This window comes from Pelecanus crispus, chromosome 5 (assembly GCF_030463565.1).
Source record: "Pelecanus crispus isolate bPelCri1 chromosome 5, bPelCri1.pri, whole genome shotgun sequence".
NCBI classification, from domain to species: Eukaryota; Metazoa; Chordata; class Aves; order Pelecaniformes; family Pelecanidae; genus Pelecanus; species Pelecanus crispus.
The window spans coordinates 27,049,738-27,061,733 of NC_134647.1; the positions used below are offsets into that span (position 1 = coordinate 27,049,738).

At 39.3% G+C, this 11,996-nt stretch overlaps 1 protein-coding gene across 1 annotated transcript in view; it reads right to left on the reverse strand.

The window, feature by feature from the left end:
• Positions 1-11,996, reverse strand: part of TTN (titin) — a 242,336-nt gene that overhangs the window by 115,017 nt on the left and 115,323 nt on the right. Inside the window, exons 151-166 of the mRNA XM_075710465.1 lie at positions 11,717-11,827; positions 11,446-11,559; positions 10,376-10,456; positions 9,579-9,662; positions 9,200-9,280; positions 8,869-8,973; positions 8,485-8,568; positions 8,000-8,149; positions 5,542-7,251; positions 5,351-5,434; positions 5,019-5,102; positions 3,410-3,529; positions 1,233-1,316; positions 860-973; positions 379-504; positions 31-114 (exon numbers count right to left, since the gene is read on the reverse strand). Coding sequence (XP_075566580.1) covers positions 31-114; positions 379-504; positions 860-973; positions 1,233-1,316; positions 3,410-3,529; positions 5,019-5,102; positions 5,351-5,434; positions 5,542-7,251; positions 8,000-8,149; positions 8,485-8,568; positions 8,869-8,973; positions 9,200-9,280; positions 9,579-9,662; positions 10,376-10,456; positions 11,446-11,559; positions 11,717-11,827 — 3,216 coding nt within the window. The remainder of the gene's footprint in view (positions 1-30; positions 115-378; positions 505-859; positions 974-1,232; positions 1,317-3,409; positions 3,530-5,018; positions 5,103-5,350; positions 5,435-5,541; positions 7,252-7,999; positions 8,150-8,484; positions 8,569-8,868; positions 8,974-9,199; positions 9,281-9,578; positions 9,663-10,375; positions 10,457-11,445; positions 11,560-11,716; positions 11,828-11,996) is intronic.

Here is an 11,996-nt window from a genome sequence, read left to right on the forward strand (position 1 = left end):
AATGATGATACTAATGGTGATGACATGTACCTTTAACTGGTGGTGGTTCTGGTTTTTGGGGTACAGCAACAGGTGTTTTTTCTTGTGGGACAGCTTTCTTGGGCACCTTGAACACTTTAAAGATATTACTTCCTCTTAATTTCACAGTTAGAAAAATACAAAAGATCATAACACTTATGATAAAATCAAAGAGTTTAGGTATTTCCAGCACTGTAACATTCCTCTAGTGACTGGTTGGTTAGTCACATATGCAAAGATAGGCACAACAAAGGCTTGGGGTAGAGGACATACAACAAACCTTACACAAAAGAAGGGATAAAAAATGAAAATATTAATCAGTACACTAAAGTAAAAAGCAACTCCCCCCAGAAGATATACCTTTAGCTTGTGGAGCTTCTGGTTTCTTGGGCACAGCCACAGGTTTCTTGGGCACAGCCACAGGCTTTGGGGGAACAACCACTGGCACCTCCTCTTCTGGCTCTTCCTCCTCAGCTACCTCAGGCACTTTAAAGATATTAGTTCCTTTTACTTCACTGAGCTAAAGGTCAGCAAACAGCCAAATGGCAAGCAGCAAAGCAGGAAAGTAAACCCTTGACAGACTACCAGAGAGTCCTCTTCGGACAACCACTCTTCCCTCAGATGGGCCACTCTCAGTGAAGAGCCAAAGTACAGCCTTATGAGAGAGAGAGTGCTTGCTGACGAGCCCCACCCTCTCCTGCAGGCACGTTCAAGCACATACAGGCACAACATGACCAAATATTGCTCCCACCCCTCCCCACAGAACACAGAGGGGCAAAGAGCACTCAGTACTGCAGCAACCCGGAGGGCACAGCAGGTCTTTCAGAACACCACCGTATACCTTCAGCTGGAGGAGCTTCTGGCTCTCCAGGCTCAGGAACTGGTGCCACCTCCTCTGGTGCTTCCTCCTCTTCCTCTTCCTCTTCTGGGACCTCTGCCTCAGGCATCTCGGGCACTTCAAAGATATTAGTGCATTTCATTTGGCGTTGGTGAAAACACGTGCCAAGTAGGAACAACACCCAGGGCAACACAGACACAGAACATCACAACAGCTAGCTCAAAACCTCACACACACGTGCAGCGTGGTTTACCCAGCATGCACAACCTTGAGAGTCTCCGTTTGGAAACAGAGACAGGCCAAGAGAGCATAGGACAATGCTTAAGAGAAGAAGATTTAGTATCTTCTTTGTTAAGTTATCCATGAAGACAGGTACCTCTGGGTGCTGGAAGCTCTGGTGCTTTGGCAATGGCCACAGGTGCTTTTTCCTCACGAGTAGCCTTCCTGGGCACCTCAGGTGCTTCAAAGATATTAGTAACAGTCAGTTTTATACATTAAACAGGAAGATGAATAATGAAACATAAACATAAACTAGAGACGCACTCATGAAAGTAACCAAACTGGTCTCATGGTATCAACCATGTCTCTCTCTCTCACTCACGCACAAAACCACACACAGGCACAGGCATGGAGTGGGGCTGCCAAGTAGGTTCTGTGAGAAAACTGTTAGCTATGTTTAGGTACTGCTTGAGGGTGAGGTGTGAATCAGGATGCCCCCCTCTCTGTACTCAGCAGCCTTTCCTCCCTGGGGGGAAAGACTGTCATTCTCAGCCCCGCTGGGAGCTGACTCTTCCCTGGGAGCAGCCTCAGCCCATATCTTATCTGTTGCCATTCCTCATGAAGCTGCCAGTGTTTTGCATTCAGCAGCGTGTGCAGTGACAGGGTGAGGAACAGAAATCCCATCATTATTACTATTTCTCTCCTCTATTTCTGTTCTGTTTTTTCAACTCTTTCGCAGTATAAGTATGTGGGAGCTTTTGACTTGCTAGGTTTCAGGGCTTCTGTAATCCTGTATTTAGAAATTGCATTTGGCAAGGGCAAAAAGGCTACCTGCAGAGTGAGCTAGTTTCCTTGCTCTCCTTTGTGTCATGCAGAATTGTTCTTCCCAAATACAGACGATCTGGTGGTCTTGTACCTAATAAATATGTGCAATTCTATTCTAGATTTGCAGAACCCACTTTCTTGGGTCCCCATGAACTTATGGTCAGAAAAAAGTTACATCAATGTATGACTACAGCCATATGCTTTTCTCATATGAAATTTGACCATGGAATGAAGACCATCCTCATCTACCATGCATTTGAATAAGCACTGAATTTACTGATGAGTTTGGAGTATCTCCTATTCGGGATCTAGGCCCAAATCACATATGCCCAAATCTTAAAATACTACTGTCCGAGCTAGCTATGTCTCTCTTTTTACTTTCGGACTACTTTTCCCATAGCAACTTCAGTTCCTTCACAGTCCATTAAACCTGGCTTTCCTCCTTATTCTCTCTGAAGTGATCAGATTTTATGGTTTTTTTTTTTTGTTTGTTTGTCTGTTTTTTTTTTAATATTGCTATGTCATGACTGTGTCTGGTTGCTACTACCTCACAATAGGACAGGGTTGCCAGTTGGTAGTGGTTAAAGTAAAATACTTTGCATAAAAAAAAATTATATTACTTGAGATTCTTGGCAAAAAGATAAAGACAGAAGTTTACATTAAAAATCCAAAGTAGAAAGCTCTTTCCCATGTATCTTGTCAGTCTTGATATATAGAATTTTAGATTCTGAACACATATGAAGGAGATAGGAAGTTGTCCTGGTTTCAGCTGGGATAGAGTTAATTTTCTTCCTAGTAGCAGGCATAGTGCTGTGTTTTCGATTTGGTATGAGAATAATGTTGATAACACACTGATGGTTTAGTTGTTGCTAAGTACTGCTTATGCTAGTCAAGGACTTTTCAGCTTCCCATGCTCTGCCAGGTGCACAAGAAACTGGGAGGGGGCACAGCCAGGGTAGTTGATCCAAACCGGCCGAATTTTCATACCATTCCGAATATTCCATACCATATGATGTCATGCTCAGTATATAAACTGGGTGGAGTTGGCCGTGGGACAGCAATCGCTGCTCGGGAACTGTCTGGGTATCAGTTGGTGGGTGGTGAGCAATTGCATTGTGCACGACTTGCTTTGTATATTATTATTACTGTTATTATTATATTGTTATTATTACTACTGTTATTTTACTTTCTCTTATTTGAATTATTAAACTGTTCTTATCTCAACCTTGGAGTGTTTCTCACTCTTACTCCTCCGAATCTCTCCCCCATCCCACCGGGGCAGGGGGAGTAAGTGAGCGGCTGAGTGGTGCTTAGTTGCTGGCTGGGATTAAACCATGACAGAAGCGTCCCTCATGTTCCCTATGTATTTGCCATTCTAAGAATAGAATTTGTACACAGAACGTAGAAATTTCAGGTAATCACAAATGGACAGGATAACAGACATCAGAAGTAACATGTAAGACAGTAAGAAACAGTCTCATTCAGGTGGATGCACAGGGCGACAGGTACCTCGAACTGGTGCAGGTTCTGGCTTTTTTGGCACAGTTACAGGTATGGACTCTTCCAGGACACCTTTCTTGGGCACCTTGGGCACTTCAAAGATATTAGTATATTTTAGTTTTGTGGGCACTACAGATGCATATGAAACAATAAGACAATCGATGATACATGCATGCAGTCTTCTTTGAGAAACTGCTGTGGTTGCATTCAGTCATCAGGTTATGCTTTGCTGCAAACACGTGGAATGACCAGGGTGTCAAATATGTCACGCAGGAGATGGGAATTCTATGTTTAGTTTCTGTTTCTGGGTCAAGGTGGAAATGTAGAGAACATATGCTCTCTTTGTAACAGCTAATCAGAGACTTATTAATGGAATCCTACTGTATTTGACTATCAGTCATGTATCACTCATGACTGTGTGTTCTGTGCTGGTTTTGGCAGTCACTGTCATCTTTTTACATGTCACTTGGATATTGTTGCTATTTTTATCCTTCAAGTTGACTTCACCTTTCTTTTTCTGTCTTTGTATGTTTCCTCTCTTTTTTTGCTTCACACATACTTTCGTGTAACATCTCTGGCTTCCATTCTGATCACTAGATGCTGCTTATAACTGTTTCCTGTTATATTCATTTAAATTAATTAAATGCTTTAAATACCATCACTGTTAGGTGGTACTTCACTTGAAGAATGTAATTTTATTTCAGATGGAGAGAACCTGGTGGCAGAGGGAATGTTTACTTCTCTGGCCAATTCTTGCGACTTTCTAAAGGAAATGAAATGATGCAGCAGGGCATCAATCTATGATGTGTACAGTTTTAGAGTATCTTAAGTAATTTTTTAGTATTTTGATTATAAAGTCTCTCATCCTGATTAATCTGAGAAAATAAATGCCTCTTACAAGGCTCAGTGAATTAAGTGTTCACAGGAACTTTACAGCTCTTTGGTGCTATTCATACAGTGTAACAACTTTGCAAATCACAGGGTGGACAATGTTGACATATGACGAAAACACAGGCAAATTATAATTAACAGTTTAAAGAAAAGATTCTGCTCCATGATGCTACCCATGGCAACACAGGTACATAGAAATATTTGCAATTATTTTGCTCTATGTACAGAAACTGCGACTCTTTGCTGAAACCTTCAGTTTCTGCTTACTTTGTCCTTTCTCATGGAATCATAGAATCATTTAGGTTGGAAAAGACCTTTAAGATTGAGTCCAACCGTAAACCTAACACTGCCAAGTCCCATTAAACCATGTACTAAACCATCCCTACTAATAATGTGAACAACAGTTTATGCATTCATTCTTTTGTTAGCATCCATAAAGTTTTGGCATTTTTGGTAGAGAGTTCATCATATCTGCTCGATCTATTGCTATAGCCTAAGAAATCAAATCTTACCTCCTGAACTTTTTGAATATGCCAAAAAAAGGGTACAACAAAAGTTTGGATGGTTTTAGTTGAGGAAATGTTTGACATCCCTGCACAGCAATTCATATTTTTTACATCTCTCTCACATTTTAGATATCAGAGTATACAGCGAAAGCTCAATTTAAAATGAGATTCATTTAAAAAAACCCACCCTTCCTTATGTTGATAATCATGGTGGCATGTACCTTTAGCAAGTGGAGCTCCTGGTTTTTTAGGTACAGCAATGGGCACTTTCTCCTCTGGGACAGGCTTCTCAGGCATCTCAGGCACTTCAAAGATATTAGTGCATTTCATTTTACAGTTACAATACAACTGAACATAAGTACAGAGAGTGAAACACAAAGGACAATAGCAATGTTCTGAAGTAACAATTTGGCACGCACTCATACTCAGTGTATGCACACACTCATACATCAATTAAAACCTCAGATTTGAAATGACAGAACAAAAGAGGTTAAGATAATATTTAAGAGAAGAAGATTAGGTGTGTTTATCATGTATTCATGATAACATGTACTTCTGGCTGATGGAGCTTCTGATTTTTCAGGAACAGCTACAGGAATTTTCTCTTCTGGGACAGCCTTTTTGGGCATTTCAGGCTCTTTAAAGATATTAGTATCTATTAGTTACATGTATTAAGCTTTAAAACAAACAGTGAAACATAGTATACTCAAGAGAAGGAAAAGAGATCCTAGTCATAAGAGGTACCTTTAGACCGTGGAGCTGCTTGTTTTTTAGGTATGGCAACACTCTCTTGCTTTTCGGCCAGCTTGGCTGGTGATGGTTCCTCAGGTGCCAAAACAGGCTCTGGTTCTTCAGATGCCACTTCAGGCTTTGGTTTTTGAAGTGCCATAGAAATCTCTAGTTTTTGGGGTGCTAAAATTGGTTCTGGTTCCTCAGGCACTGTGACAGGTTCTGGCTTGCAGGGTGCCACAACAGGCTTTGATTTTCTGGACACTGCAATAGGCATTGATTTCTGGAAATCTGCAACAAACTCTGTTTCTTCAGGTGCTACAAGCAGCTCTGTTTTTTGGGGTGGCACAAAAGGTTTTGTTTTGGGGGGCACCACAACACGCTCTGATTTTTGGGTTGATGCAACTGTCTCTGACTCCTCAGGTACCACAATGAGCTCAGGTTCCTCAGGGGCCATGAATGGCTCTGGTTTTTGGGGTTCCACAATAGGCTTTTGTTTTGAGGGCATAACACCATGCTTTAGCTTTTGGGGTGGCAAATCAAGCTTGGGTTCCTCAGGTACCACAACAAACTCTGGTTTCTCAGGCACCACAACACGCTCTGGTTTTTGGGTTTCAACAACAGGCTTTTGTTTTGGGGGCATCACACCATGCTTTAGTTTTTGGGATGCCACATCAGGCTTGGGTTCCTCAGGTGCCACAACAAGCTCTGGTTTCTCAGGCACCACAACACACTCTGGTTTTTGGGTTGATGCAACTGTCTCTGACTCCTCAGGTACCACAATGAGCTCAGGTTCCTCAGGGGCCATGAATGGCTCTGGTTTTTGGGGTTCCACAATAGGCTTTTGTTTTGAGGGCATAACACCATGCTTTAGCTTTTGGGGTGGCAAATCAAGCTTGGGTTCCTCAGGTACCACAACAAACTCTGGTTTCTCAGGCACCACAACACGCTCTGGTTTTTGGGTTTCAACAACAGGCTTTTGTTTTGGGGGCATCACACCATGCTTTAGTTTTTGGGATGCCACATCAGGCTTGGGTTCCTCAGGTGCCACAACAAGCTCTGGTTTCTCAGGCACCACAACACACTCTGGTTTTTGGGTTGATGCAACTGTCTCTGACTCCTCAGGTACCACAATGAGCTCAGGTTCCTCAGGGGCCATGAATGGCTCTGGTTTTTGGGGTTCCACAATAGGCTTTTGTTTTGAGGGCATAACACCATGCTTTAGCTTTTGGGGTGGCAAATCAAGCTTGGGTTCCTCAGGTACCACAACAAACTCTGGTTTCTCAGGCACCACAACACGCTCTGGTTTTTGGGTTTCAACAACAGGCTTTTGTTTTGGGGGCATCACACCATGCTTTAGTTTTTGGGATGCCACATCAGGCTTGGGTTCCTCAGGTGCCACAACAAGCTCTGGTTTCTCAGGCACCACAACACACTCTGGTTTTTGGGATGCCACAACAGATTCTGGTTTTTGGGGTGCCAAAACAGTCTTGGGCTCCTCAGTTGCCACAACATGCTCTAGTTTTTGGGGTGCCACAACAGGCTTTTGTTTTCGTGCGACTCTAGCAGGTTCCGGTTCTTGAGGTTCTACTTCTTGAGGCTTTGCTTTTGGGGGTCCTGCAATGGGCTTTGGTTTTTGGGAAACTGGAGCAGGTACTTTCTTTTCTGGGAAAGTTGTCTTGGCCGCTTCACGTACATAAAAGATGTTAGTTCTAAATTTAACAACTGCACAGACAATCATACCAAATTTGAATTAATCATAAAACATAAAACCACAATTGTAATGAAAACATTAAAAAAAATCAGGTATCAATCATTTATGCTGGCCTTTTTAAGGATGAATATACCACATTTTGGCTTTTCTCCCTTTTCCCTCAAACATACACCACCCCACCCCAACCCCCTGCCCCAAGCCTCATGCCACCATATGCAAGTGCACATGTGTACTAATAGTATAACTTAAGCTATAAGTAAAATCCATGATAATTATAAACAGAATGGACAGGACAAAAGATATTAATAACATTGCAGGTAATAAGCTGAAGACTCTTTCAAGAATTAGCAGTGATGGCATCTCTTTTTTTCTTGGTGCTTTGGTAGCTGGAGCTTCTGGTAATTTCAATTACATTGATATCTTCTGCTCTTAGCTACTAGAATGGGTACTTTCATTTCTTCTACTATTATCACTTCAAAGATATTAGTTGTGGTTGTTCTCATGAACCCAAGCAGATAGAATAGTAAGAATAATCCAAAATAATAAGAAAATGTGAAGTATAAAATACAGGCTATTCAGACAACCAAGATTTGTCACTATTCTTCAAAAAGACCCACGTGTGTCTGTTTCACACACATATGCAGGTACATAGAACAAGCATAATTTAGAATCTCAGAAAACAGAAGGCCTGGAAAATCAGAGTGTTAAAGAAAAGTGGGAAAATGTTGCTTTTGTTATTTTATTAGTGTTGAGATTTACCTTTCTCTGGTAGAGGTTCTGATTCCTCAGGTGCAGCCTCTGGTTCTGGGACAACCACAGGTTCTGGTTCTTCAGGCACAACCTCAGGTTCTGGTATTTTAGCCACAGGTATTTTCTTTTCTGGAACAACTTTCTTCACCACCTCAGGTTCTTTAAAGATATTTATTTGTTTTACTTTCAGGAATTTGAAGAATGGGAATTAAAAAAGTGACAATAGCTCCAAGGTGAAAATTATCAAACAGCATCAGGAAAAAAAAAAAAACCCTTATAAATAGTCTGTGGGTTTTTTTCATCTTGCTTGATGCACACCATTAATAGCCATTGTTGCTTACTGGGAGCTATTTACAAGTGAAGAAGAAAACACAATCTGTAACATTTATAAATATTAGAATATAAAAAAAGAGGATAATGCAAACTTAAAAAAGACAATATTTAGATAAACAGATTAAAATATTGGTGCAATTTTATCAGTATTGAACATGTACCTTTAGGTGGCGGACGTTCTGGTTTTTTAGGAACTTCAATGTGTACTTTTTCTTCTGAAACCACTTTCTTGGGCACTTCAGGCACTTTAAAGAAAGTAATGAAATTTATTTGTATGCAATCCAAACACGTCTGCAGCATTAAGACACTAAGAAAAAGTAAAACTCAGGGATTCTATGATTCTATGACATCAAAGCATCAGTGGTTTTGGATGTGAATATCAACTTTTTCCTTTGCCTACAGAAAATTCTCTCCGATGTCTCACTGAGGTACAGATGCAAAAACTACAATTTAAACATTTATAGTAAGAGTAGATTACCAATATGTTAAAATGGTACCCTAGACAATGGAGGGGTTTTCTTTCCTTAATTGTGTACAGCAATTACCTTTAGTTGGTGGAGGTTCTGGTTTCTTTGGCACTTTAACTGAAACCTCTTCTGGGACCACTTTCTTTGGTACCTCAGGCACTTGAAAAATATTAATAACTTTTACTATAAGAATTTAATAAACAACATTAAATCATAACAGCAGAACAGCATAAGTGAGAACACTAATTACCAGGATTTATTTTTTTCACACAACACATTTGTTCACTTGAAAAACCTTTGACAACAGAAGAAAATTGTAACAGAGATCTTGGGTACCGTCTTCTATAGTGTTAAAACAATAAAAGAGCAATGGTTTTGATTGTGTTAATTTTGTCAAAATGACAAGTACCTTTAGCTGGTGGAACTGCTGGTTTTTTAGGCTCCGCAACTGGTATTTTCTCATCTGGGACTTTCTTGGGCACTTCTGGCACTTTAAAATTGATAATTACGTTAATACTAAGAATTTAAAGAAATTTAAATGGCATTAAAGTGGAAAAAGAAACAAACAAAAGGAAACCAGATAACATCAATTAAACATAATATTCTTTACCAAATGGGCTTTTTGCTCTCAATCTTGATTGAGAGTCATTTGAGAAAAGAGGCTGTTCCCAAAAATGAAATACAAAAATCACAGTTTATAAGATAGAAAGATGGGGAAATAGTATCAAACAGGTCTTATCAGTGAAAACAAGACAAATTATTGCCATGGTTTTATTAATGACAAGTACCTGTAACTCGTGGTACTTCTGGCTTTTTAGGCACAGCAACTTTGATTTTCTCTTCTACAACTACTTCCTTGGGTGCTTCAGGCACTTTAAGAAAAGAGATTATTTTCAGTTACTATATGGAATTTTACAGCTATGTTCAAAAATTTTCAGTAGAAATTTCAAAGTAGGGAGGTTTTTAATGGAGCCATTGATTTGAAATGTTTATTGACCTAAGGTTTGTTTTTGTCCCTGTAAAGTTTGAGGAAAAACCTCAGAGTCCTTTGGAGTTTCTTCTACATTACATTATTTTTCCATTTTATTCAACCACCTCCCAAATCTCCATTTCACTAAGGCTGCCATTGTCCATTCTGTATTCCTTGTCACATTCTTCTATGTATGATGACTTCTTGGTATCAGTTTTTCATCTATGCACAGAGGGTTTTCTCCTGTGTTAGAAATCTGTATCACTTATTCTATACTTCAAAATTATTAAACTCTCTTTTGGGGCTAATTTTTTGCTGTCTGTCAGGATTATTTCAGATCACAGAAGCTCTGTTTTCTCTTTCAGATTTCTGCTGTGGTCCTCAAGTATCAGTCTCATCTCTGCCCAGCCACATCAGTATTTCTGACATAGTGGTACACTGATTACAGTTATGATTCAAAAAGAAGAATTTTCAAAACAGTAGCATATATAGAACTGTGAGCACAGAAAATGAAGGTAATAGGACAACACAAACAATCAAAAAACCTAATCTGCATGATCAAGGCAGAGGTTTTTTTTTCTTTACCAAATTTTAGTTATCTGTAGTGCAACATACCTTTGGCTGGTGGTGGTTCCGGTTTTCTAGGCACAGCAATGGGTACTTTCTCTTCTGGAATTTTCTTGGGCACCTCTGGCACTTTAAAGAAAACAGCATTCATTTTTGTTATATTTAATAGGTCATTTAAAATACGTAAATTATTAAGAAGAGTCTCACAAGAAGCATATCGGAAAGAAACGTAAGATCAGATATAAAAAAAAGGTATGTTATGCGAAGAATGTTGTATACTATTACATAGTACCAGGATTTTTAAATATGAGAAATAAAGGGTAATTTTTTCTTTTACTCTAAACCATACTGCCCAAGAGAAAGAGAAATCTCCTCCTCAGAGAGTCACTATTATTGACACACGAGCTTTAGTTAGTGTTACTCTCTGCTTTTTAGGCGCACAGCAACATTTACTTTCTCTTCTGACACAGATTTCTTTGGTACCTTGGATACTTTGAAGATATTAGTGTACTTTTAAGAATTACAAAAATAAAACATGCAATACAGAGAAATAAGAGAAAACAAGAAGATGTATAAGGATACTCTGACAACAGTTACATGTTCTGAAAAGTGTCTGTGGTTCTATCCCTCTGGCAAATAACACTTTGAAGCGACTTTGCTGGGGATCTTTTGTCATGCAGTGGTGACATGCCACACAAACTGCTAGTTCAGACAGACTTCTAAAATATCTGAATGAATTGTAACAACTAATGCTATTTCCATCCAAAATTAAATCAATTGACCCCTAAGTTTAACATGAGCAATGTGAAAGTGGAAGTGTATGTACTTCTTGCTTGAGTATTGATAGAATTTCTGAGGCTGTTTATGGTACCTATAAATGCCCATGAAGTGAAAATATTTGTTCTGTAAATCTCACTGTGTGTTGACTCAGCTAGAGTTTTCCTTATTTTTAGTCCCTTTGACTAGTTTCTGATACAATTTCTGTGCCATCACAATGGATTGCTCTTGGGTAGAAGAGATAGACAAACTCAACTAATTTTCATGATTTAACAAAAACAAAACAAGGAACAGAAGAAACCTGAAGAAAAAGGAGAAGGAAAGGATATGTTGACCTATACCTTTGGCTGGTGGAGCTTCTGGCTTTTTAGGCAAAGGGACAGGCTTCTCTTCAGGAATAGTTATCTTGGGCAATTCAGGCACTTGAAAGATATTTACTGATTTTAATTTTATGACTTAAAGACAAGTTGAGAAACACGAAACAGGACATATACAACATAAATGCCACAAATCTGACACAAGTGGACCATGAACTATTATATCAGAAACAATGTAAGAAACAGAAAGGTGTTATCAGCAAAAGACCTCAGTTCTATTAGGCTATCAAGGTACCTTTAGATGGTGGAGATTCTGGTCTTTTAGGCACAGGAGCAGCTTCTGGTTTTTTAGGCACAGCAATAGGCACTTTTTCTTCTGGAACAGTTTTCTTAACAACTGTGGGCACTTTAAAGATATTAGTACATTTTAAGAATTTATATAGAATAGAAAGACAAGTCATAAAAAATCCCAAGTTTGTAATGTAAGGTACTAAAAGAATGAACACAAATATTAATTACATTGAACAAGAACTAAAACATGAACATGAATAATTCAATTTTCCTGGAGTTCATGA